At 55.9% G+C, this 27,406-nt stretch overlaps 1 protein-coding gene across 1 annotated transcript; it reads left to right on the forward strand.

Moving 5' to 3' along the window:
• Window positions 1–32: 32 nt before the first annotated feature.
• Window positions 33–23,595, forward strand: gtf3c2 (general transcription factor IIIC subunit 2). The gene is made up of 20 exons (XM_031901934.1): window positions 33–43; window positions 5,123–5,141; window positions 5,566–5,898; window positions 7,170–7,488; window positions 7,907–8,189; window positions 8,464–8,558; window positions 10,019–10,096; window positions 10,237–10,335; window positions 11,241–11,468; window positions 11,686–11,797; window positions 11,910–12,027; window positions 15,628–15,659; window positions 17,345–17,474; window positions 17,833–17,974; window positions 18,668–18,829; window positions 18,981–19,068; window positions 19,221–19,349; window positions 20,400–20,570; window positions 21,893–22,000; window positions 22,365–23,595. The coding sequence occupies exons 3-20, from the start codon at window positions 5,613–5,615 to the stop codon at window positions 22,578–22,580; spliced, it is 2,796 nt and encodes a 931-aa protein (XP_031757794.1). The 5' UTR covers window positions 33–43; window positions 5,123–5,141; window positions 5,566–5,612; the 3' UTR covers window positions 22,581–23,595.
• Window positions 23,596–27,406: the final 3,811 nt, after the last annotated feature.

A 27,406-nucleotide genomic window follows, 5' to 3' on the forward strand; every position in this document is an offset into this window, starting at 1 on the left:
GGGAGCCTGCGGAGCTACAGGTACCCGGGGCTGGGAGCTACAGGTACCGGGGGGCTGGGAGCTACAGGTACCGGGGGCTGGGAGCTACAGGTACTGGGGGAGAGGGGCTGCGGAGCTACAGGTACTGGGGGGCTGGGAAGCTACAGGTACTGGGGGCTGGGAGCTACAGGTACTGGGGGGCTGGGAGCTACAGGTACGGCTGGGGCTGGGAGGGGCTGGGGCTACAGGTACCGGGGGAGAGGGGCTGGGGGCTACAGTACGGGGTGAGAGGGCTGGGGCTACAAGGTACCGGGGAGAGGGCTGGGGGCTACAGGTACCGGGGGAGAGGGGCTGGGGGTACAGTACCGGGGAGAGGGGCTGGGGGTACAGGTACCGGGGGAGAGGGGCTGGGGGCTACAGGTACCGGGGGAGAGGGGCTGGGGGCTACAGGTACCGGGGGAGAGGGGCTGGGGGCTACAGGTACCGGGGGAGAGGGGCTGGGGGCTACAGGTACCGGGGGAGAGGGCTGGGGCTACAGGTACCGGGGAGAGGGGCTGGGGCTACAGTACCGGTGGGAGAGGGGCTGGGGCTACAGGTACTGGGGGGCTGGGAGCTACAGGTACTGGGGGCTGGGAGCTACCAGGTACTGGGGGCTGGGAGCTACAGTACTGGGGGCTGGGAGCTACAGGTACCGGGGGAGAGGGCTGGGGGCTACAGGTACCGGGGAGAGGGCTGGGGGCTACAGGTAGGGGAGGGGCTGGGGCTCAGGTACCGGGGGAGAGGGGCTGGGGGCTACAGGTACCGGGGAGAGGGGCTGGGGGCTACAGTACCGGGGGAAGGGGTGGGGCTACAGTACGGGGAGAGGGGCTGGGGGCTACAGGTACCGGGGGAGAGGGGTGGGGCTACAGGTACGGGGGAGAGGGCTGGGAGCTACAGGTACCGGGGGAGAGGGGCTGGGAGCTACAGGTACCGGGGGAGAGGGGCTGGGAGCTACAGGTACCGGGGGAGAGGGGCTTGGGAGCTACAAGGTATCCGGGGAGAGGGCTGGGAGCTACAGGTACCGGGGAGAGGGGCTGGAGCTTACAGGTACCGGGGGAGAGGGGCTGGGAGCTACAGGTACCGGGGAGAGGGGCTGGAGCTACAGGTACCGGGGGAGAGGGGCTGGAGCTACAGGTACCGGGGGAGAGGGCTGGGAGCTACAGGTACCGGGGGAGAGGGGCTGGAGCTACAGTACCGGGGGCTGGGAGCTACAGGTACGGAGAGGGCTGGGAGCTACAGGTACTGGGGGAGAGGGGCTGGGAGCTACAGGTTACTGGGGAGAGGGCTGGGGGCTACAGGTACCGGGGGAGAGGGGCTGGGAGCTACAGGTACCGGGGAGAGGGGCTGGAGCTACAGGTACCGGGGGCTGGGAGCTACAGGTACTGGGGGAGAGGGGCTGGGAGCTACAGGTACTGGGGGAGAGGGCTGGGAGCTACAGGTACCGGGGGGCTGGGAGCTACAGGTACTGGGGGAGAGGGGCTGGGAGCCTACAGGTACCGGGGGGCTGGGAGCTACAGGTACTGGGGAGAGGGGCTGGGAGCTACAGGTACTGGGGGAGAGGGGCGGAGCCTGCGGAGCTACAGGTACTGGGGTAACTGTGTGTATATGGGGGGAGGAGGGCTGGGATAACTGTGTGTATATGGGGGAGGAGGGCTGGGATAACTGGGTGTATATGGGGAGAGAGGGCTGGATAACTGTGTGTATATGGGGGAGGAGGGCTGGGATAACTGTGTGTATATGGGGGGAGGGCTGGGAATAACTGTGTATATGGGGGAGGAGGGCTGGGATAACTGGGTGTATTATGGGGGAGGAGGGCTGGGATAACTGTGTGGTATAGGGGGGAGGAGGGCTGGATAACTGGGTGTATATGGGGAGGAGGGCTGGGATAACTGGGTGTATATGGGGGGAGGGCTGGATAACTGGGTGTATATGGGGGGAGGCTGGGATAACTGGGTGTATATGGGAGGAGGGCTGGGATAACTGGGTGTATTATGGGGGAGGAGGGCTGGGATAACTGGGGTGTATATGGGAGGAGGCGGATAACTGGGTGTATATGGGGGAGGAGGGCTGGGATAACTGGTGTATATGGGAGGAGGGCTGGGATAACTGGTGTATATGGGGAGGAGGGATGGGATAACTGGGTGTATATGGGGGAGGAGGGCTGGATAACTGGTGTATATGGGGGAGGAGGGCTGGGATAACTGGGTGTATATGGGGGGAGGAGGGCTGGGATAACTGGGTGTATATGCGGGGAGAGGGCTGGGAATAACTGGGTGTATATGGGGAGGAGGGCTGGGATAAACTGGGTGTATATGGGGGAGGGGGCTGGGATAACTGGGTGTATATGGGGGAGGAGGGCTGGGATAACTGGGTGTATATGGGGGGAGGAGGGCTGGGATACTGGGTGTATATGGGGGGAGGGCTGGATAACTGGGTGTATATGGGGGGAGGCTGGGATAACTGGTGTATTGGTGGGGAGGGCTGGGATAACTGGGTTGTATATGGGGGAGGGCTGGGATAACTGGGTGTATATGGGGGAGGGCTGGGATAACTGTGTGTATATGGGGGGAGGACGGCTGGGATAACTGGGTGTATATGGGGGAGGAGGGCTGGGATAAATGGGTTGTATATGGGGGAGGCTGGATAACTGGTGTATATGGGGGGGCTGGGATAACTGGGTGTATATGGGGGGAGGCTGGATAACTGGGTGTATATGGGGGAGGGCTGGGTAACTGGGTTGTATATGGGGGAGGAGGGCTGGGATAACTGGGTGTATATGGGGGAGGAGGGCTGGGATAACTGGGTGTATATGGGGGGAGAGGGCTGGATAACTGGGTCTATATGGGGAGGAGGGCTTGGATAACAGGGTGTATATGGGGGGAGGAGGGCTGGGATAACTGGGTGTATATGGGGGGGGGGGAAACTGGGATAACTGGGTGTATATGGGGGGAGGAGGGCTGGGATAAACTGGGTGTATATGGGGGAGGAACTGGGATAACTGGGTGTTATATGGGGAGGAGGGCTGGGATAACTGGGTGTATATGGGGAGGAGGGCTGGGATAACTGGGTGTATATGGGGGGGAGGGCTGGGATAACTGGGTGTATATGGGGGGGGAGGAGGCTGGGATAAACTGAGTGTATATGGGGAGGAGGGCTGGGATAAACTGGTGTATATGGGGGAGGAGGGCTGGGATAACTGGGTGTATATGGGGGAGGAGGGCTGGATAACTGGGTGTATATGGGGGGAGGAGGGCTGGATATTAGAAACTGGGTGTATATGGGGGGAGGAGGGCTGGGATAACTGGGTGTATATGGGGGAGGAGGGCTGGGATAACTGGGTGTATATGGGGGAGGAGGCTGGGATAAACTGGGTGTATATGGGGGAGGGAGGCTGGGATAACTGGGTGTATATGGGGGAGGAGGGCTGGGATAACTGGGGGTATATGGGGAGGAGGGCTGGGATAACTGGGTGTATATGGGGGGGAGGGCTGGGATAACTGGTGTATTATGGGGGGGAGGGCTGGGATAACTGGTGTAATATGGGGAGGAGGGCTGGATAACTGGGTTGTATAATGGGAGGAGGGCTGGATAACTGGGTGTATATGGGGGAGGAGGGCTGGGATAACTGGGTGTATATGGGGGAGGAGGGCTGGGATAACTGGTTATATGGGGGGAGGAGGGCTGGGATAACTGGGTGTATATGGGGGGAGGAGGGCTGGGATAACTGGGTGTATATGGGGGGGGGGACTGGGATAACTGGGTGTATATGGGGGAGGAGGGCTGGGATAACTGGGTGTATATGGGGGGTGGGAACTGGATAACTGGGTGTATATGGGAGGGGGGCTGGGATAACTGGGCTGATATGGGAGGAGGGCTGGGATAACTGGGTGTATATGGGGGAGGAGGGCTGGGATAACTGGGTGTATATGGGAGGAGGGCTGGGATAACTGGGTGTATATGGGGAGGAGGGCTGGGATAACTGGGTGTATATGGGGGAGGAGGGCTGGATAACTGGGTGTATATGGGGGGGTGCTGGGTAACTGGTGTATAGGGGGGGGGGCTGGGATAACTGGGTGTATATGGGGGGGGGAACTGAAACTGGGTGTATATGGGGAGGAGGGCTGGGATAACTGGGTGTATATGGGGAGGAGGCTGGGATAACTGGGTGTATATGGAGAGGAGGGCTGGGATAACTGGGTGTATATGGGAGGAGGGCTGGGATAACTGGGTGTATATGGGGAGGAGGGCTGGGATAACTGGGTGTATATGGGGAGGAGGGCTGGGATAACTGGGTGTATATGGGGGGAGGAGGGCTGGGATAACTGGGTGTATATGGGGGGGTGCTGGGGTAACTGGGTGTATATGGGGGGGTGGGCTGGGATAACTGGGTGTATATGGGGGGGGGGAACTGGGATAACTGGGTGTATTATATGGGGAGGAGGCTGGATAACTGGGTGTATATGGGGAGGAGGGCTGGGATAACTGGGTATATGGGAGGAGGGCTGGGATAACTGGGTGTATATGGGGGAGGAGGGCTGGGATAACTGGGGTGTATAGGGGGTGCTGGGGTAACTGGGTGTATATGGGGGGGTGGGCTGGGATAACTGGGTGTATATGGGGGGGGGCAAGCTGTGTATCTATTTAACACACAATCCTTTGTTCCTCGGGTTGGCGCTTGGCCGGTATGTAACAAGCCCGACCCGTATAAATGATATTTGATGACTGTTATTAAAGGATAAGTAAGCCATTGATTTTAAAATCTTCCAATAAGACTCTAAACAGCCCCTATAATAGAGCACCTTTCTCCCTGCATTCAGTCTCATGTATATTCTGCATCGCACACAGCTGAACTGCAGCTCTCAGCCCTATTAGCTCCTCCTCCTCTCTCTGACTGGGAGGAATGGGGCAGAGGTGCCTGCCGCGCGTGCCGGGGGGGTCCCCATTCCCGGTTGTGTGTAGGGTCTTTGGATTCAGTTCTGCGAGTCTGGTTGGGGGTCTCTGCTATTTTTCTTGTTGTATATTCTCTATATTTTACTGCATTAAACATTTTTTTTTTCTACCACCGACAACTTCTGATGATGTCACTTCTGGTTTGCGGCAACAGCACTTCCTGTTTAATGGAGGTTAGTGGGGTGTGGGTAAGGCAGTTGTGGGTTGGGTCAGTCAGTGGGGCCAAGAGGGTAAAGATGTGGGTAACGAGTCTGGGACAGGTCCGGGTGTCAGATATTGGTCCCAGCAGTGAGCATGCTCAGTAGGCACCTCATTCACAGTCAGAGAGAGGAGGGGCTCAGAATAGAAAAGGGGGTGGAGCTTCGCTCTAGACTAGGAAGTAGCCGAGAGCTGAACTGTGTGAGATACAGAATGGACGTGGGACTGATTGCAGGGGAATGGGACATTGTTTGGGGGCTTTTAGAGTCTTTGTGGGGCAAAGATTCAGCCTATCAGCAGGATTCACAATACACACATGCCCCCCGGTGTTGGCACATAGATGCCACTTCCCACACTCCTAGTAACTCCCCCATAATGCCAGTTCTTGCCCCCCCCCAGGTGCTGATGAGCAGTCCAGCAGAGCTCGCCGACGGCCTGTAAGGTTGATGGACCCCCCTGCGTCGGGTACTACAGAGACAGCAGCTGAAGGCACCATGGTTCTGCGGGTAGAAGAGTCTGATGGGCAGGCCCATGCCGTACCAGTGGCCCCGGGTGCCAGGAGCCCAGGCAAGCAGGAGCCAGTGAATTATCTGGGCCACACCCCAGTAAAGTGCTGTATGGTGGGCTCTACAGGGAATACAGGGGCCCCACCTGGAGACTGCCGCAACAACCTGTCCCTCTCTGATTCGCCAGTTTGTGTGAGGGAGGAGCCAAGCACGCAGGCCTCTCTTGGTAAGTGGCACGGGGAATAATAATGTCAGTAGTTCAGTAATTACCCTGCTGTGATACCGTTATACCCCTGTGTATTGCCTTATCCCACCCTTGTGAATGTAACTTGCCTTGGCTCTAGGGCAATATCATGCCTACTTGTGCCCCTCTCCTTGCTTTCTCCCAGTCATGTGATTCTAGCTCAGTGGCACCCATGGCACCCTGCCTGTCACTACTTCCTACTGAAACAAATGTGACCACCCTGCCTATGGCACTGTGATGGGTAAAATGCTATATGTGACTTTAGTCCTGTATATTACCCCCTGCAGTCTGAAGGTACCCAAGGAAAGGGGGTGGTAATATATAAGATGCCAACTTCATTAATTGATCCCCATTGTAAGCAGCAGTCCTGCCCTGCTTTATGGCTGAGATTCTAGCTATCTGTATAACAGAGCATTCTGTCACAGTGGCACAGATCCTATCTGATCCCCCCATTGTAAGCAGCAGTCCTGCCCTGCTTTATGGCTGAGATTCTAGCTATCTGTATAACAGAGCATTCTGTCACAGTGGCACAGATCCTATCTGATCCCCCCATTGTAAGCAGCAGTCCTGCCCTGCTTTATGGCTGAGATTCTAGCTATCTGTATAACAGAGCATTCTGTCACAGTGGCACAGATCCTATCTGATCCCCCCATTGTAAGCAGCAGTCCTGCCCTGCTTTATGGCTGAGATTCTAGCTATCTGTATAACAGAGCATTCTGTCACAGTGCACAGATCCTATCTGATCCCCCCATTGTAAGCAGCAGTCCTGCCCTGCTTTATGGCTGAGATTCTAGCTATCTGTATAACAGAACATTCTGTCACAGTGGCACAGATCCTATCTGATCCCCCCCCCCCATTGTAAGCAGCAGTCCTGCCCTGCTTTATTGGCTGAGATTCTAGCTATCTGTATAACAGAGCATTCTGTCACAGTGGCACAGATCCTATCTGATCCCCCCCCCCCCCCCCCCCCCCCATTGTAAGCAGCAGTCCTGCCCTGCTTTATGGCTGAGATTCTAGAATCCCAGAATGCATAGCAATAGTGTTTAAGTTGATCTCTCAGTGTTTGTTTCCATAGGTCCCTTGAGAGTGTTAGAATCATCACGCTCCCGTTGCTGGGGGGTATAAGGGGTATCTGTACTGCTGGACACTATTATTAGTGTGTGTTGGATTGGTTCTAACCTGTTTCTCTTGCGGTCTCTCTACTTCTGCTCTGTGACCCCTCTGTCCACCCCTCTCTCTACACCTGTTTGTAGGTTGCTCCGCACAGGCCAAACGCCTCAATGACCCCCTTTCATCCCCTGCTTTGCCCGCCTCTGTGCCCGAACCAATGTCCCCAACGCTGCCCTGCCTACATGAGAACGGACCTCCCACGGGCAGCCAGCTCACCCCCCTGGTGAAGGTACCCAAGAAGAGAGGGCGCAAATCCAAGGCTGAGCTTCTGCTGATTAGACAGGCGCAAGCACTGGACGCTGAGGCCCTTGCAAGGCAGTCTCTGGCATTAAGGCAGGAAAGTGACAACCAGGACATGGAGACCACCCCCAGCGGGCGCCCCCGAAGGCGTGCAGCAAAAACGTAATGTGATCTGCCTCCCTGTAGTGCTTTCTTCTTCCTACTGTTTAGCCCTTTCTGGGGGTGCAAGGAATTTTAGGGCCATCTGTGGGTGCTTAGAGAAGCCTCTTCCTTATCAGTTGCTTAATACAATCACATGGTTATATTCTGTGCCAAGGGGCATTGCATTGGTGCCAGTGCAGTGTGACTCTTCTCTATAGTGGGGTGGGTTATACTGAGCCGCAAGTGCCCGATGCAGCTTGGGGGGCTTGTGCCAGTATAAGGTCTGTTCTGTGGGGTCATTGATTTGAGAGTGTCCTGGGCAAACCAGACTGAGTCTGTTTTACCTGCCCCCCCCCAAGTAAAGGTAACTGCCCTCCCTATGCTGTGTGTGAGACCCCTGCCTGTGCTTATATCTGCCCCCCCCCCCCTCTCCCTGCAGAGCCTTGATGTACCTGCATGATCTGGCAGATGAGCTCTCCTCGTCAGGCCTGTCTTCTCCCACCAAACCCTCGGCTGTGTCGGACGGGAGCTCAGATGAACGGGGGAAGAGCAGGCGCCGAAAAAGGAAAGCCGAGGGGTCCGAAGAGGATTCAGATTATGTGGTATCGGAGGATGTTCTTAAAGAAGCGGAGTTCGAGGAAGAGGATAATGAGAGTCTGAGTGGGGCCTATGAGCCTGAGCTGTCTACTTTCCGAAGGAAAGCTTTCTCTACGCCTGGGGAGGTAGGTGAGAGGTGGGCCTTGGCTGGGGGTTATGCCCGATAATGTCTCTCCCTCCTGTGTCCCACAAGCTTTGTGCCTTGTGGCAGGTTATGGAGTCTAAGCCTTCCCACAATGCACTTAGCTCTTGCTCGGCATTCTGCCAGTGGGTAGTTTAGGGTGAATGTGCACAGGGGCTGATGGGAGACACTGGGATGGGCCTAAATGCCCTTGCTAATAGCCTTGCGGGGAACCTAGGGAGAATGTTTCCAGGGGCTGATTGGCTTGTTTTCTGTAGAGGAGTGGCCCCCAGATACGAGGATTCGCCGACAATGGATTCCACAATTCCATCATGGTTCCTGTCTGGAAAGCCTCTCATGTTACAGCAGAATAGTAAGTGCCCCATTATCTCTCCTTCCCTGGATAAAGGCTTCTATGTGTGCAGTTAAGTTTCTCCTGTAATGAATATGGGTCCCTTAGGCCTGCCCTGTAACTAAAATGGCCCCCTTAGGCTTGCCTTGTAACTAATATGGGCCCCTTAGGCTTGCCCTGTAACTAATATGGGCCCCTTAGGCCTGCCCTGTAACTAATATGGGCCCCTTAGGCCTGCCCTGTAACTAATATGGGCCTGTTAGGCCTGCCCTGTAACTAATATGGGCCCCTTAGGCCTGCCCTGTAACTAATATGGGCCCCTTAGGCTTGCCTTGTAACTAATATGGGCCCCTTAGGCTTGCCTTGTAACTAATATGGGCCCCTTAGGCTTGCCTTGTAACTAATATGGGCCCCTTAGGCTTGCCCTGTAACTAATATGGGCCCCTTAGGCTTGCCTTGTAACTAATATGGGCCCCTTAGGCCTGCCCTGTAACTAATATGGGCCCCTTAGGCTTGCCCTGTAACTAATATGGGCCCCTTAGGCTTGCCTTGTAACTAATATGGGCCCGTTAGGCCTGCCCTGTAACTAATATGGGCCCCTTAGGCCTGCCCTGTAACTAATATGGGCCCGTTAGGCCTGCCCTGTAACTAATATGGGCCCGTTAGGCCTGCCCTGTAACTAATATGGGCCCGTTAGGCCTGCCCTGTAACTAATATGGGCCCCTTAGGCCTGCCCTGTAACTAATATGGGCCCCTTAGGCCTGCCCTGTAACTAATATGGGCCCGTTAGGCCTGCCCTGTAACTAATATGGGCCCGTTAGGCCTGCCCTGTAACTAATATGGGCCCGTTAGGCCTGCCCTGTAACTAAAATGGTCCCCTTAGGCTTGCCTTGTAACTAATATGGGCCCCTTAGGCTTGCCTTGTAACTAATATGGGTCCGTTATGCCTGCCCTGTAACTAATATGGGCCCCTTAGGCTTGCCTTGTAACTAATATGGGCCCCTTAGGCTTGCCCTGTAACTGACATGGGCCCCTTGGGCCTGCCCGGCAACTGACATGGGCCCCTTGGGCCTGCCCGGCAACTGACATGGGCCCCTTGGGCCTGCCCGGCAACTGACATGGGCCCCTTGGGCCTGCCCGGCAACTGACATGGGCCCCTTGGGCCTGCCCGGCAACTGACATGGGCCCCTTGGGCCTGCCCGGCAACTGACATGGGCCCCTTGGGCCTGCCCGGCAACTGACATGGGCCCCTTGGGCCTGCCCGGCAACTGACATGGGCCCCTTGGGCCTGCCCGGCAACTGACATGGGCCAGTGGAACAGAGGCAGGAATGAGGTGCTTTCCTGGGCACAGGGAATGCTGGGAGTTGTGGTACTATACCATATACCATACAGTAGGTATTTGTTCCATAAGACCTGACTGTGTATCCTGCGGTTTGGCCCCTGGGACTCCCATAATCCTCTCTGATTCTTTCCCCTCCAGCAGGGACACGTGCTACTCAGACTGGGAGTTTCCTGACTGGATCCCAAGCACAGAGAACTGGCACTTCCTTACTCACAGGTGAGTGTGGGCAACACAGGCCTAGCACAGGGGCATTTCATTTGAATTACCCCGGGGAGTAATCAGGAGATAAGTCACTATGGCAGCCTCTCAGCCCACCTGGTGCCCTGTAGCCCCTCATTGCCATTCTCTCTCTCTAGGGAAGCAGAACCGTACCTCCCAGCGCAGCGCCTCTCCCCACCCTTCACCATCCGGAGGGAAGGAATAAAGGAGGAGGCCAAGCCCTGCACCCTCGGCAGGTAAGTGGGACCCAATATTAAATTGTACTTGGAGTCAGGAAGGAATTTTACCCTCTGAGGCAGGTTGTAGGGGGTATTGCCCCTGTGGATCAGTAGCAGTTGGGCAGGTTTCATGCAGACATAAAAGGTTGAAGTAAGAAGTTTTCCTCCCCAGCCCGGGGTTCTGTTTGCTGGGCACCAAGCTCCTGCACTTCCCACAAATCCCTGCTGGGGCGGGGCTAGCACATACTTAGTACATACCTCTGCAAACAGTACCGCCGAGGGGCGCTGGCCCAGGGTAGGAGGTGAGCATTTCGCTTTACTTCTCCTTTAAAGGGGTGGTTCACATTTACGCTAACTTTTAGTGTGTTATATAGTGACCTATTCTAAGCAACTTTTCAGTTGGTCTTCATTATTTATTATAGTTATTGACTTGCAGCCTTTCACAAACTCTTTGCAGCTTCTAAATGGGGGTCACTGACCCTGGCAGCCAAAAACCTTATTTCTCTCTTATTGTTACTTTTTTGTAACTTTCTTCTATTCAGCCCCTCCCCTATTTATATACCAGTCTCTCAACCTATCCACTTCCTGGTTGCTAAGGTTAGCTGTGTGCTGATATTTGATTGGTGCAACTTGTGCCCCAGTAATGACAGTAGAAACCTAATGGCTCTCACCTTGTATAATAGGAAGTGTAAGGACCAATCATTTGTGTGGAAATTAACCATTTCGTTACTTGAGCTAACCTGCAGCTCCTTACAGAGTACATGAAGCAGTTACTGCTGGGAAATTAACTGTATATTTCCCACGGCCAGTCTTCTGAATGGAGCAGAGTTGGTCAAGTCTTTCACCTTCTGCCATGGACCGTGGAATACATTTCCCAGCATCCTCGCTGGAGACATTGAATATTGGATATTTATAAATTGCAGGTTCCAATCTCTCCCGCCCCACCCTCAGCGCTGGGACATGAATTTCTTTGTGGGGGGTCCTGTGTGGTCGTTGGAATGGTGTCCGACACTGGGTGGGTCTGGATCCTGCCAATACCTGGCGCTGTACTGCCACTGGGGTATGGATGATCGGCACAAAGTGGACGGTGTACATCCGGGGCCGGCCCTGCTGCAGCTCTGGAGCTTGGGGCCACTGGATATGGAAAACAGGTGAGAATTCCTGCCTTTAGCCAAAGGGATGTGGGGAAGGTTTAACACCCGTGGCCTGGCTCCAATCATAGGGGCAATTGCCTTTATATACAGTCGGAGTGGGAGTTGCCATGCTGCATCTGATATGCCCCTCTAAGCTTCACACTAGGGGAAATGCTCACAGCGCTGGGCCCCAGGACTACTTGCGCCCCATTAATGACTATTTTTGGTCTTTCAGCTGCGACTCTGGGCCTGTGTTCTCTTATGGCATAGCTGTGGACCATGGCTGCATCTGGGATATGAAATTCTGCCCCAGTGGAGGTTGGGAGTTGCCCTGTACCTCCCGGAAGGTGTGTTTATAATAACCGCTATGTTATTGACTGGGGGGGGGGTGCAGAACTAACCCATAAGGCTGAGGGTGGCACTGCCACGGTTTGCTGAACCCCTGTCTCCCCCATACAGAGTTTACAGATGGCACGCTTGGGACTTCTGGCTGCTGCCTTCTCCAGTGGCCACATAGAGATTTACAGTCTCCCTCACCCAGAGTCCTTGTACTCGCACCGGAAGTCCCAGGTAAAAGGTAGGAAGCAGCCAACCTGTTCTGTTAGGGGGGTGGGATAGTACCTGTCCTGTTGGCTAGGGGTATTGGTACAAGTGAGCTGGCAATGTGTGGCTACTGAAGGCTGGCAACTGTTTGCTGAGCGCTACAAACACTATTCTATGTGCCTCAAGTGTATGAGAAACAAGGATTTATTCCTCTTTAGCAAATACCCACATTTCTGGCATATGAATTAGTTTGGGGCATTCATGCAGTTGGTCTGTGTTTGTGTATGTAGCCTTATTGTCTATGCAGTTAGCCCCAGGTATCTTTCTTCCATTAGATGAAAGGGTTTAGTTAGGCAGGAGGCTGTGCATTTTTAGGGTTCCTCTTTAACAGTATAAGCTGTGAAGGAACCCCCCCAGCAGATATGTAGAAACATTGGGGTAACAGTCACCCCGCTATAGTTCCAGGGGTACCCAGGGCACAAATACCCACTCACCCCAAATCCCCCCCTAACTGGCCTTCAGGCTGGGCCCCCTTAGCCCATAACAAGGTTACAGATATATAGAAACATTGGGGTAACAGTCACCCTGCTATAGTTCCAGGGGTACCCAGGGCACAAATAAGCACTCACCCCAAATCCCCCCCCTAACTGGCCTTCAGGCTGGGCCCCCTTAGCCCATAACAAGGTTACAGATATATAGAAACATTGGGGTAACAGTCACCCTGCTATAGTTCCAGGGGTACCCAGGGCACAAATAAGCACTCACCCCAAATCCCCCCCTAACTGGCCTTCAGGCTGGGCCCCCTTAGCCCATAACAAGGTTACAGATATATAGAAACATTGGGGTAACAGTCACCCCGCTATAGTTCCAGGGGAACCCAGGGCACAAATAAGCACTCACCCCAAATCCCCCCCTAACTGGCCTTCAGGCTGGGCCCCCTTAGCCCATAACAAGGTTACAGATATATATAAACATTGGGGTAACAGTCACCCCGCTATAGTTCCAGGGGTACCCAGGGCACAAATAAGCCCTCAAATCCCCCCCTAACTGGCCTTCAGGCTGGGCCCCCTTAGCCCATAACAAGGTTACAGATATATATAAACATTGGGGTAACAGTCACCCTGCTATAGTTCCAGGGGTACCCAGGGCACAAATAAGCCCTCAAATCCCCCCCACCCCCCAACTGGCTTTCAGGCCCTTGGCTCATCCCACTGTTTGTGGCCCCGCACTGTGTTTATGGGAACCCCCTACTGGTATATGTGTAAATACTTGGGCAATGCCCCTTTCTACCAGCAGGGGGCAGATGTTCCATTCGGTGGCAGGGTGGGTGCCTGTAAGTTGCAGGGAATTGTGAGATTGACTTCAGTACATTACTGCCCTGTAATTAAAATAAAGCCAGTGCCTGTCGGTCCCTCGCTGGCGCTGGTACCGGTACCTGCCGGGAATCCGTCCCGTTACACAGAAATCTAATGTAACAAATCTAAGTGACAATGGGAGGGGCAAGCGGCAGATCAATGGGAAAGAGAAGATTTTGGATCAGTACAACTTAATGTTCTGCTGCCCGCTCCCTGTTAGCCGGGAAGCCCTTGCCCGCTCCCTGTTAGCCGGGAAGCCCTTGCCCGCTCCCTGTTAGCCGGGAAGCCCTTGCCCGCTCCCTGTTAGCCGGGAAGCCCTTGCCCGCTCCCTGTTAGCCGGGAAGCCCTTGCCCGCTCCCTGTTAGCCGGGAAGCCCTTGCCCGCTCCCTGTTAGCCGGGAAGCCCTTGCCCGCTCCCTGTTAGCCGGGAAGCCCTTGCCCGCTCCCTGTTAGCCGGGAAGCCCTTGCCCGCTCCCTGTTAGCCGGGAAGCCCTTGCCCGCTCCCTGTTAGCCGGGAAGCCCTTGCCCGCTCCCTGTTAGCCAGGGAAGGGGATATAATGCTGGGGGGGTATAATAGGTACGTTTCCCTGTAGATATAGAAAGAGCCATTATGGGGCCCAGATGGCTGCTACTTGCCCCAGTGCCTCTTGTCAGTGCGGCACTATTAACCCTTGCCCTGCCCCATGGAGGCTCTGCAGTGCTGCGTGTGTGTATGTAGGAAAAGCAGGGAAGGGGTTAAAGCAGAGGCCTGGAATCTGCTTGTGACAGAGATTCTATTGTCACTAATGATTAATGTACTCCCCCCCCCCCCCCCCCAGCTGTTACACATGGGGGCAACCAAGCGTGCTAATTAATGGCCCTTAAACACCTACTTATCTGCTATTAACAGCCGGCCCATTGCATTGGCCCCTGGGGGCCGCCTTACTGCCGCTCTCTATTTGCTTCCTCTGCCTGCTCTCACGTGCCCCCTCCACTCCCTGCACCCCTGTCTGTCCCCCCCCAAACCCTTCCGTCTGCCTCTGCATGCTCTCACCTGCCCCCTCCACTCCCTGCACCCCTGTCTGTCTGTCCCCCCCCAAACCCTTCCGTCTGCCTCTGCATGCTCTCACCTGCCCCCTCCACTCCCTGCACCCCTGTCTGTCTGTCCCCCCCCAAACCCTTCCGTCTGCCTCTGCATGCTCTCACCTGCCCCCTCCACTCCCTGCACCCCTGTCTGTCCCCCCCCAAACCCTTCCCCCTGCTCTCACCTGCCCCCTCCACTCCCTGCACCCCTGTCTGTCCCCCCCCAAACCCTTCCCCCTGCCTCTGCCTGCTCTCACCTGCCCCCTCCACTCCCTGCACCCCTGTCTGTCCCCCCCCCAAACCCTTCCCCCTGCCTCTGCCTGCTCTCACCTGCCCCCTCCACTCCCTGCACCCCTGTCTGTCCCCCCAAACCCTTCCCCCTGCACCCCTGTCTGTCCCCTTTGCTGAATGTCCCCCCAGTGCATGATAGAGCCCCTGCGCTTGGCAGTTCCCTAACCGTGAATATCTGCCCCCCCCCCCCCCCCCCCCCCCGTGCGGTGCCTGCGCCCCAGAGATAACACCTCGACATGATTATTCTCTCCCTGCTGTCACATTCCCATTCACATCCGTAATGAACCTGTCACTGCGGCTAATAGATTGCGGGCCCCGTGGTGCAGCATCTCTGGGCTGCTGTGTTTCATATGTACTGCATGCGTGTGTTCTGCGTGTGTTCTGCGTGTGCTGTGTGTGCTCTGTGTGTCCCTGTAGTGTTCATAGGCATCAGCGGCTGAGGGGTAATACAGGCATCATGAAGCGGGTAGGGGCCCCGCTGGCTGAAGGGTAATACAGGCATTATGAAGCGGGTAGGGGCCCCGCAGGCTGAGGGGTAATACAGGCATTATGAAGCGGGTAGGGGCCCCGCTGGCTGAAGGGTAATACAGGCATTATGGAGCAGGTAGGGGCCCCGCTGGCTGAAGGGTAATACAGGCATTATGGAGCGGGTAGGGGCCCCGCTGGCTGAAGGGTAATACAGGCATTATGGAGCGGGTAGGGGCCCCGCAGGCTGAGGGGTAATACAGGCATTATGAAGCGGGTAGGGGCCCCGCTGGCTGAGGGGTAATACAGGCATTATGAAGCGGGTAGGGGCCCCGCTGGCTGAGGGGTAATACAGGCATTATGAAGCGGGTAGGGGCCCCGCTGGCTGAGGGGTAATACAGGCATTATGGAGCGGATAGGGACCCCACAGTGACTAAACTTCTTTTTTCCTTTTTTTTCCAGCTCAGGATCTGTGGGAGCACACGGTGTGCAAGGTAAAGGGCCCAGCTGTGTGGGGGCCACACACTCATCAGTCATGTCACCCGGGCCCTAATCACTTGTCTCTCTCTCCATTCTCTTCCCTCCTGTAATGACTGTCTTGCTGACTATGTCTCTCTCATCCTCTGTTTCACTGATAACTCTCTTCCTATGTCTCTCTCTCTTCTGATTGTCTCTTCTAATAGTCTCTTGCTTTTCATACGTCTCTCACTTACTGCCCATATTCTATTTCAGTATGTCTCTCCCTATGGTACCTCTCTGTATGTCTCTCCCTATGGTACCTCTCTTTATGTCTCTCCCCGTATCACTCTGTCCCTATGGTACCTCTCTGTATGTCTCTCCCTATGGTACCTCTCTTTATGTCTCTCCCCGTGTCACTCTGTCCCTATGGTACCTCTCTGTATGTCTCTCCCTATGGTACCTCTCTTTATGTCTCTCCCCGTGTCACTCTGTCCCTATGGTACCTCTCTGTATGTCTCTCCCTATGGTACCTCTCTGTATGTCTCTCCCTATGGTACTCTGTCCCTATGGTACCTCTCTGTATGTCTCTCCCTATGGTACCTCTCTGTATGTCTCTCCCTATGGTACTCTGTCCCTATGGTACCTCTCTGTATGTCTCTCCCTATGGTACCTCTCTGTATGTCTCTCCCTATGGTACCTCTCTGTGTGTCTCTCCCTATGGTACCTCTCTGTATGTCTCTCCCTATGCCTCATTCACTCCCCCTGTAATAACCCAGGGTTCTGGTACCGTTGGGCTGTAGGTGGTACTGAGGGTGGCAGTGGGCAGCACCAGTACAGGGCACATAATGGGACATTACCCCATAGATAGAGCTCTGAGTGGCAATGATGATTGTAGGGCAATAAATCCCAGTGCCCCCCCTAGAGGAGGGATCTCCCGGTGTCACAGGGTCACTATTCACTTCTCTCTTTCCTTTTAATTAAAATCACCCGGGCGGAACCAGCGCTTCTCCTATAAGTGATTGATCACAGAGCAGCGTGGGGGTGGGGGAAGGGAGAACAATGTCACAGTGTGGGGCCCTCTTTTATCTGCCCCTCCCTGGGCACATACCCCTGTACTTATCTGCCCCTCCCTGGGCACATACTCCTGTACTTATCTGCCCCACCCATGGCACATACCCCTGTACTTATCTGCCCCTCCCTGGGCACATACCCCTGTACTTATCTGCCCCTCCCTGGGCACATACCCCTGTACTTATCTGCCCCTCCCTGGGCACATACCCCTGTACTTATCTGCCCCTCCCTGGGCACATACCCCTGTACTTATCTGCCCCTCCCTGGGCACATACCCCTGTACTTATCTGCCCCTCCCTGGGCACATACCCCTGTACTTATCTGCCCTTCCCTGGGCACGTACCCCTGTACCTATCCGCCCTTCCCTGGGCACGTACCCCTGTACCTATCCGCCCTTCCCTGGGCACGTACCCCTGTACCTATCCGCCCTTCCCTGGGCACGTACCCCTGTACCTATCCGCCCTTCCCTGGGCACGTACCCCTGTACCTATCCGCCCTTCCCTGGGCACGTACCCCTGTACCTATCCGCCCTTCCCTGGGCACGTACCCCTGTACCTATCCGCCCTTCCCTGGGCACGTACCCCTGTACCTATCCGCCCTTCCCTGGGCACGTACCCCTGTACTTATCTGTTCTGTGCTTGGGTTGCAGGTAGACTGTGTGGTGCGGCTGCAGGTGGGCTCCATCAAGGCCTGTACCCCAGGAGAGAGCGGGCAGTGCTTCACCTTGGCCTGGCACCCAGCCAAACCTCACCAGTACCTGGCCGCGGGATTCTATGATGGTGGGTACCTACTGTCCTTGCTGCCTTAGTCTGCCTGTCCTGTTACTGCCGGGTCCATCCACAGTGAGTAGCAATTGCCCCCAGTCACAGGGGAGTGCAAGTGCCCCTGCGCCGTCAATGGGCAGGGTCACTGGGCCACCTTGGGTCAGAGCGGCTTCAGCCCAGTGCCAGTCCCATAGAGGGAATGATAGTGGGCACAGGGTGAAGCGGTGCTGTTAGACCCTCATACATATCTGCAGGAAGTGGAATGTGGTGCCCATTTTGCAATATGGTCAGATGGACGTGGCACCTCCCACTCATACTGGCACCTCCCACTCACACTGGCACCTCACACTGGCACCCTGCTTGTCGTTCCTAGGCACCGTCTCCATCTGGGACCTGAAGACCAAGTCGGTGCTGCAGAGAGTGCGCCAAGGCCGGGTCATCAAGCAGTACCCTTTCCTCAGCTTCCTGTCACATGATCATGCTGTGCGCAGCGTCGAGTGGTGCAAAGCCGACGGGTATGGTGCCCACACACTGGGGCATGGGGGGGGGCAGCCATAGTGATAATGAGCAGCATAGCCGGGCAGTATTTGTGTATTTGGGGTGAGTTAGATGGGGTATTTAGGGGAGCTGTGGGGGTGCCCATGTATTTGGGGTGAGTTAGATGGGGTATTTAGGGGAGCTGTGGGGGTGCCCATGTATTTGGGGTGAGTTAGATGGGGTATTTAGGGGAGCTGTGGGGGTGCCCATGTATTTGGGGTGAGTTAGATGGGGTATTTAGGGGAGCTGTGGGGGTGCCCATGTATTTGGGGTGCGTTAGATGGGGTATTTAGGGGAGCTGTGGGGGGTGCCCATGTATTTGGGGTGAGTTAGATGGGGTATTTAGGGGAGCTGTGGGGGTGCCCATGTATTTGGGGTGAGTTAGATGGGGTATTTAGGGGAGCTGTGGGGATGCCCATGTATTTGGGGTGAGTTGGGGCAGGGGTTGTGGGGTGAGTTGGGGGAGGGGTGCAGGGGTGCACCGGTATTGGGGGTGAGTTGGGGGAGGGGTGCGCCAGTATTTGGGGTGAGTTGGGTGAGGGGTTGTGGGGGTGAGTTGGGGGGAGGGGTGCGCCAGTATTTGGGGTGAGTTGGGGGAGGGGTGCAGGGGTGTGCCAGTATTTAGGGGGGCCATGTAAGGGTTAGCCTAACATTCCAGTTTGGTGCCACAGTAATTTCCTGGTGACCAGCGGGAACGACCGGCGGCTGAAGTTCTGGGACCTGCGGCGCCTGCCTGAGCCAATCAATAACATGAAGCGGTTCCAGAGCACGGAGCTCAGCTGGCTGCTGCCCTACTCCGGGGTGGCGGTGGCGCAGGACAATTGCTACGCCTCGTAAGTACCCAGCATGGGGCACAGCTTCCATTGGTTACTGTGGGCCAAGCCACACGTAGCTCAGAGTGGGCCTTATGGGAAGAGATCCAGTACAGTAAGGGTTAAATAGCAGACTGCACGGTACCTGATCCCAGTCTTTCCCTGTTGCTAGGCACGGACTCTGTGGGATCCACTACGTGGACTCGGGTTTCCTGGGGTACAAGCCCTACTTTGTGACGCCACGGAAAGGAACCGTTTGGGTGAGGAGATTCCTCCCATCATTTGTAGTGAAGCGATCTGATTGGGCACAAGCAATTACAGTACAGAACCCTAATAGGGACCCTTCAGTAGATCCATAACCCATAATGCTCCTCTCCGATGCTTATAGGGATCACTGTTCTTCTGTTTCCAGAGTGTCTCAGGTTCTGATTGGCTGAGCTCTATTGCTGCTGGGGATGTTACTGGCGAAGTGATTGTCATTGTGCTGCCCAACCTGAACGTGACGTCCGTCAACACCAAGCGGCCGGCCGACAGGAGATTTGTACGTACCTGTGCAGGGCCCCCCCCCCCCTTAGCTTCATTAGTACCTGTGCAGGAGGGCCCCCCCCCCTTAGCTTCATTAGTACCTGTGCAGGCCCGGCCCCCCCCCCTTAGCTTCATTAGTACCTGTGCAGGAGGGCCCCCCCCACCTTAGCTTCATTAGTACCTGTGCAGGAGGGCCCCCCCCCCTTAGCTTCATTAGTACCTGTGCAGGAGGGCCCCTTCCCCCCTTAGCTTCATTAGTACTTTCCCCTTAGCTTCATTAGTACCTGTGCAGGAGGGCCCCTTCCCCTTAGCTTCATTAGTACCTGTGCAGGAGGGCCCCTTCCCCTTAGCTTCATTAGTACCTGTGCAGGATGGCCCCTTCCCCTTAGCTTCATTAGTACCTGTGCAGGAGGGCCCCTTCCCCCTTAAGCTACATTAGTAACTGTGCAGGATGGCCCCTTCCCCTTAAGCTACATTAGTACCTGTGCAGGATGGCCCCTTCCCCCTTAAGCTACATTAGTAACTGTGCAGGAGGGGCCCCCCTTTAGCTTGTTAGTACCTGTGCAGGAGGGCCCCCCCTGTAGCTCGTTAGTACCTGTGCAGGAGGGCCCCCCCCTGTAGCTCGTCAGTACCTGTGCAGGAGGGCCCCCCCTGTAGCTCGTTAGTACCTGTGCAGGAGGGCCCCCCCTGTAGCTCGTTAGTACCTGTGCAGGAGGGCCCCCCCTGTAGCTCATTAGTACCTGTGCAGGAGGGCCCCCCTTTAGCTTGTTAGTACCTGTGCAGGAGGGCCCCCCCTGTAGCTCATTAGTACCTGTGCAGGAGGGCCCCCCCTGTAGCTCGTCAGTACCTGTGCAGAAGGGCCCGCCCTGTAGCTCGTTAGTACCTGTGCCTATGCTACAATCAGATCCCATACCTTATATGGAGACTCCCTGTAATAGGCAGATCCCTGCCCCACCCCCAGTGTGCCACGTGGATGGCTGCTGAGGGCACTTGTGCCAGTGGGTATGTGGGCACAGGGGGGGTTCCCATCTGAATGCTGCTCACCGATTGCCTTTCCTGCCCACAGCCTGTCTATAAAGCAGATTTCCTGCCCCATGTGTCCCCAGAATCCACACAGCCTGGCACAGAGCTGCCCGCCGGGCCCCTGGCAGAGAGCAGCGAATGGGGGCATCTCAAGCCAAAGTCATTCCGTGCCGCTGCCGGCAGGTTTGGCCTTCTGTTCCAGGACATGGATATGGTGAGTACTGGCGTGGGCGGGGCAGAGTGGGCGGTCCTGCCCTCAGTGTAGCTTCTACCCATATTTGTACCCAGCGTGGTGCCCAGACGTATCCTGGGATTCATTTTCTCTCTCATCCTCGGCAAATTGGGGATTTCTTTAGCTCCAGATCAAACAGGTCACATGGTATTCAGCCATCCAATAAAGTTACTACTTTATTATTTAACAACACATGACTGCCCTTACAGTAAAGAGCCCATTCCTATGCTGATGGTGAGATCTCCTCCTTTCCTCCCAACCCCCAATGAATCACTCATTCCCCCTCTCTGGGTAGGGAATCCCATAACCTGACTGCCCTTACAGTAAGGAACCCCTTCCTATGCTGATGGTGAGATGCCCTTACAGTAAGGAACCCCTTCCTATGCTGATGGTGAGATGCCCTTACAGTAAGGAACCCCTTCCTATGCTGATGGTGAGATCTCCTTTCCTCCCCACCCCCAATGTATCACTCATTCCCCCTCTCTGGGTAGGGAATCCCATAACCTGACTGCCCTTACAGTAAGGAACCCCTTCCTATGCTGATGGTGAGATCCCCTTTCCTCCCCACCCCCAATGTATCACTCATTCCCCCTCTCTTGGTAGGGAACCCCATAACCTGACTGCCCTTACAGTAAGGAACCCCTTCCTATGCTGATGGTGAGATGCCCTTACAGTAAGGAACCCCTTCCTATGCTGATGGTGAGATCTCCTTTCCTCCCCACCCCCAATGTATCACTCATTCCCCCCTCTGGGTAGGGAATCTCATAACCTGACTGCCCTTACACTAAGGAACCCCTTCCTATGCTGATGGTGAGATCCCCTTTCCTCCCCACCCCCAATGAATCACTCATTCCCCCTCTGTGGGTAGGGAACCCCATAACCTGACTGCCCTTACAGTAAGGATCCCCTTCCTATGCTGATGGTGAGATCCCCTTTCCTCCCCACCCCAATGAATCACTCATTCCCCCTCTGTGGGTAGGGAATCCCATAACCTGACTGCCCTTACAGTAAGGAACCCCTCCCTATGCTGATGGTGAGATCTCCTTTCCTCTGCACTACTGTTTGGTAGCTGAGCAGTTGGGTGAATGGGCAGATCATTGGGTGGGAGGGCAGTGATGATTCAGGGCCCATGAGTCTATTGGCCATTCACATTTTCAGCTTTACAAATAATACTTTGCGCTTATTTCATTAGATTGTTAGCTCTGCAGTAATGCCTGGGTATGGGGTGTGTGTATGGTAGCAGTACAATAATATCCTTACTGTGCAGCCTGGGGAGGGAATCATACGGCTCCTCTCTTTCCCAGAGGGACTTTAAGCGCCTGCTGAGCCGGGAGCCAGTGAAGAGGATGCACGCCAATGAGAATAAGGGGGATCTGAACATGGAGCGCGTGCAGATAGAGGCGGTGCACAAGGTGAGTGCGGGATCCCCCTCCTTATATTGCCCCCCCACCATAGGCAAGCAAAGGGCCCCGCCCACTATATAGCCAGTGTGGAATTTGGGTCCCTTTGGCCTGTCGTGTTGGGAGACTGCCAGGTACGGGCCTTACACTGTGTATTGCTCCTCCTAAGGGGACCTTTTCCATGTCCCCAACTGCCCCCCCATGTCCCCAACTGCCCCCCCATGTACCCAGCTTGATCAGTGCTGTTTGCCAAACCAAGCTCACCGGTCGGGGGGAGCCCAGGAGATTAGTGTGGGTAATGGGTCGGTGCTGGGACAGGGTTCCGTTGCCTTTACTCGCCCCACTAACCCCCCCTTCCCGTTTGCTTGGTCACCAGGTGCGTTTCAGCCCAAACCTGGACACACACGCCTGGGTGGCATCTGGGGGCCACTCTGGGCTGGTGCGGATCCACTGTATCCAGGGCCTCATGACTTCCGTGGGGCAGAAGCTGATCCAGGAGAAGAGCTCCCAGTTCCGAGCAATGTTCCAGAGTGAGCCAATCAGGGAGTGCGATTTCAACCCAGAGGTGCAGCACTGTGTGGTGCAGGTGTAGCGCCTGGCCCAGTTGGTACTGGGTAGTGACTAAGCTCCTACTGGGGCCCCCCTGGGAATAGAGCCAATCGGCTCCTACTGGGGCCCCCCTGGGAATAGAGCCAATCCGCTCCTACTGGAGCCCGCCTGGGAATGGAGAACCAATCGGCTCCTACTGCAGTGCCCTGCTGGGGCCGGCCTGGGAATGGAGAACCAATCAGCTCTTACTGCTGGGGCCGGCCTGGGAATGGAGGGCCAATAAGCTCTTATTATGATGCTGTTGCGAGTCGGCTGTGGGCCAGTCACTGCGTTACGTGTATGAGGCACACAGGGGGGCCCGATGGGATCTCTGGGTCTGAACATTGTGCCCCCCGTGTGTATAACTGGGGCCCAAGCCGAGTGTCTGGCTATGGGGGGGCCTGTAGGCCGGTGCTACTGCTGGAGGATTCTGGGAATTTACAGTTATTGGTGGAAAACATCCTGTTAGCTCCTCCCTATTTGTTGACCAACCAGGAGTAATAGAGCCGGGAGCGGGGGCTGAACCAATAGGGTGCAGGGATCATTACTTCTTTGTTCCCACACCTCCCAGGAAAGGGTTAATTTGGTGAATCAGTTTTACTGGTTGTACCGGTGATTTTCCCCTATTTATGTTTCCATTTTAACTGGTTTTTAGCCGAGAGACTGGTTTTACCCCCCCACCCGGTCCTGTTTGGGCAGCAGGCGAATGTGCCCCGGCCAGTAGCCCCTGATGCCTTTATAATGATGGAATGAGCCCCCCCAGTCGCTGGGGGCTGTACCTTTTGTTTCCTGCACTTAATCATGGGAGTGGCTATTGCCATTGCCCCACCCCCAATTTGGCATTGAATCTCCCCAAATTATTGTGGGGGGGGGGGGCACTGCGCAATGTCGGGGGTGTATTGGCCTGTGGGGGCCCCAAAAAGTGTTTCTGATTCCCCTCTCCTGCTATTGGCTCACATTGAGCTGGGGGGGTGGGGTTCTTTCTCTGTTTATTAAAATGTTTGTTTTTTTTACATCAACTTGTCTTGTTTTGGGTTTTTTGGGAGGGTGGAAAACTGGGGTATGTGGGGGGGTCCTGAAGCATAAGGAGCAGAACAGCAGGTACAAATACACTTTATCCCCCCGCTCATGGGCCCTTACCCTGCATGCACAGCCCCCCCCCCCCCCTACACTATCATTATTATCTATTCTTGTCAGGGGAGATGTGGCCTTGCTTTATGGCCGGGGAACGTGGGAGGAGGCGTGGCTTTATGGCTGGGGAAGGTGGGAGACTTGGTCTTGCTTTATGGCCGGGGAAGGTGGGAGGAGGCCTGGCTTTATGGCTGGGGAAGGTGGGAGGAGGCCTTGCTTTATGGCCGGGGAAGGTGGGAGGAGGCCTGGCTTTATGGCCGGGGAAGGTGGGAGGAGGCGTGGCTTTATGGCTGGGGAAGGTGGGAGACTTGGTCTTGCTTTATGGCCGGGGAAGGTGGGAGGAGGCCTGGCTTTATGGCTGGGGAAGGTGGGAGGAGGCCTTGCTTTATGGCCGGGGAAGGTGGGAGGAGGCCTGGCTTTATGGCCGGGGAAGGTGGGAGGAGGCCTGGCTTTATGGCCGGGGAAGGTGGGAGGAGGCCTGGCTTTATGGCTGGGGAAGGTGGGAGGAGGCCTTGCTTTATGGCCGGGGAAGGTGGGAGGAGGCCTGGCTTTATGGCTGGGGAAGGTGGGAGGAGGCCTGGCTTTATGGCTGGGGAAGGTGGGAGGAGGCCTGGCTTTATGGCTGGGGAAGGTGGGAGGAGGCCTGGCTTTATGGCTGGGGAAGGTGGGAGGAGGCCTGGCTTTATGGCTGGGGAAGGTGGGAGGAGGCCTGGCTTTATGGCTGGGGAAGGTGGGAGGAGGCCTGGCTTTATGGCTGGGGAAGGTGGGACACTTGGCCTTGCTTTATGGCTGGGGAAGGTGGGAGACTTGGTCTTGCTTTATGGCTGGGGAAGGTGGGAGGAGGCCTGGCTTTATGGCTGGGGAAGGTGGGACACTTGGTCTTGCTTTATGGCTGGGGAAGGTGGGAGGAGGCCTTGCTTTATGGCTGGGGAAGGTGGGACACTTGGTCTTGCTTTATGGCTGGGGAAGGTGGGAGGAGGCCTGGCTTTATGGCTGGGGAAGGTGGGACACTTGGCCTTGCTTTATGGCTGGGGAAGGTGGGAGACTTGGTCTTGCTTTATGGCCGGGGAAGGTGGGAGGAGGCGTGGCCTTGCTTTATGGCCGGGGAAGGTGGGAGGAGCCTTAGAGGGCATATTTATTACAGTGTGGAAACCAATATCACCAGTCATGTTGCCCATTCAGTAGCCAAATAGCGATTAGAATTGCTTTTGTTTTCTACCTTGTGGGTTACCGTTCAAAGATCTGATTGGTTGCTATGGGCAGCATCACTGGCAATGTAGGCTTACACACTATACTATGCCCAAATAGTTACATAGGGTTGAAAAAAGACCAGTGTCCATCAAGTTCAACCCATCCAAGTAAACCCAGCACACCTAACCCACACCTACCAATCTATACACTCACATACATACACTATAAATACAACCACTAGTACTAACTGTAGGTATTAGTATCACAATAGCCTTGGGTATTCTGATTGTTCAAAAACTCATCCAGGCCCCTCTTATAGGCATTAACAGAATCTGCCATTACCCCATCTCTAGGGGCATTCCCCAACCCCCTCACTGCCCTCACCGTGAGGAACCCCCTACCCAACCCCCCCCCGGCAGGGCATTCCCCAACCCCCTCACTGCCCTCACCGTGAGGAACCCCCTACCCAACCCCCCCCCGGCAGGGCATTCCCCAACCCCCTCACTGCCCTCACCGTGAGGAACCCCCTACCCAACATCCCCCGGCAGGGCATTCCCCAACCCCCTCACTGCCCTCACCGTGAGGAACCCCCTACCCAACATCCCCCGGCAGGGCATTCCCCAACCCCCTCACTGCCCTCACCGTGAGGAACCCCCTACCCAACACCCCCCGGCAGGGCATTCCCCAACCCCCTCACTGCCCTCACCGTGAGGAAGCCCCTACCCAACATCCCCCGGCAGGGTATTCCCCAACCCCCTCACTGCCCTCACCGTGAGGAACCCCCTACCCAACATCCCCCGGCAGGGCATTCCCCAACCTCCTCACTGCCCTCACCGTGAGGAACCCCCTACCCAACATCCCCCGGCAGGGCATTCCCCAACCCCCTCACTGCCCTCACCGTGAGGAACCCCCTACCCAACATCCCCCGGCAGGGCATTCCCCAACCCCCTCACTGCCCTCACCGTGAGGAACCCCCTACCCAACATCCCCCAGCAGGGCATTCCCCAACCCCCTCACTGCCCTCACCGTGAGGAACCCCCTACCCAACATCCCCCGGCAGGGCATTCCCCAACCCCCTCACTGCCCTCACCGTGAGGAACCCCCTACCCAACATCCCCCGGCAGGGCATTCCCCAACCCCCTCACTGCCCTCACCGTGAGGAACCCCCTACCCAACATCCCCCAGCAGGGCATTCCCCAACCCCCTCACTGCCCTCACCGTGAGGAACCCCCTACCCAACATCCCCCAGCAGGGCATTCCCCAACCCCCTCACTGCCCTCACCGTGAGGAACCCCCTACCCAACATCCCCCGGCAGGGCATTCCCCAACCCCCTCACTGCCCTCACCGTGAGGAACCCCCTACCCAACATCCCCCGGCAGGGCATTCCCCAAACCCCCTCACTGCCCTCACCGTGAGGAACCCCCTACCCAACATCCCCCGGCAGGGCATTCCCCAACCCCCTCACTGCCCTCACCGTGAGGAACCCCCTACCCAACATCCCCCGGCAGGGCATTCCCCAACCCCCTCACTGCCCTCACCGTGAGGAACCCCCTACCCAACATCCCCCAGCAGGGCATTCCCCAACCCCTCACTGCCCTCACCGTGAGGAACCCCCTACCCAACATCCCCCGGCAGGGCATTCCCCAACCCCCTCACTGCCCTCACCGTGAGGAACCCCCTACCCAACATCCCCCGGCAGGGCATTCCCCAACCCCCTCACTGCCCTCACCGTGAGGAACCCCCTACCCAACATCCCCCGGCAGGGCATTCCCCAACCCCCTCACTGCCCTCACCGTGAGGAACCCCCTACCCAACATCCCCCGGCAGGGCATTCCCCAACCCCCTCACTGCCCTCACCGTGAGGAACCCCCACTCCCATTCAGTAGATAGTTTGCGTTTATATTATTCCTACCAAAGGGCAGAACTTTGCACTTATCAACATTGAACCCCATTTCCCAGTTTGCTGCCCAGTTTCCCAGTCAAATCGCTCTGCAAAGCGGCACATCCTGCATGGAACTTATAGTTTTGCCCAATTTAGTATCAATAGAAACAGTACTCTCTATGCCCCCCCCCAGGTCATTAATAAACAAGTTAAAAAGCAAAGGCCCAAGGACTGACCCCTGCGGTACCCACTAACCACACTGGTCCAATTAGAAAATGTTCCATTTACCCCACTCTGTGTACTCTATCCTTCAGCCAGTTCTCTATCCAATTACAAATATTATGTTCTAGGCCAATATTCCTTAATTTGATCATTAACCCTCTGTGAGGTACTGTATCAAACGCTTTAGCAAAGTCCAAGTAGATCCCATCCACTGCCATTCCAGCATCAAGGTTCCTGCTCACCTCCTCATAAAAGGCGACTAAATTAGTCTGGCAAGATCTGTTACCCATAAACCCCTGTGGCACAAACTAATAGTATTGTGAACTGTAATGTATTCAACTATCCTATCCCTTATTACCCCTTCCAGAAGCTTTCCTACTACTGATGTCAGACTAACAGGCCT

Source organism: Xenopus tropicalis, chromosome 5 (assembly GCF_000004195.4).
Source record: "Xenopus tropicalis strain Nigerian chromosome 5, UCB_Xtro_10.0, whole genome shotgun sequence".
Lineage (NCBI taxonomy): Eukaryota > Metazoa > Chordata > Amphibia > Anura > Pipidae > Xenopus > Xenopus tropicalis.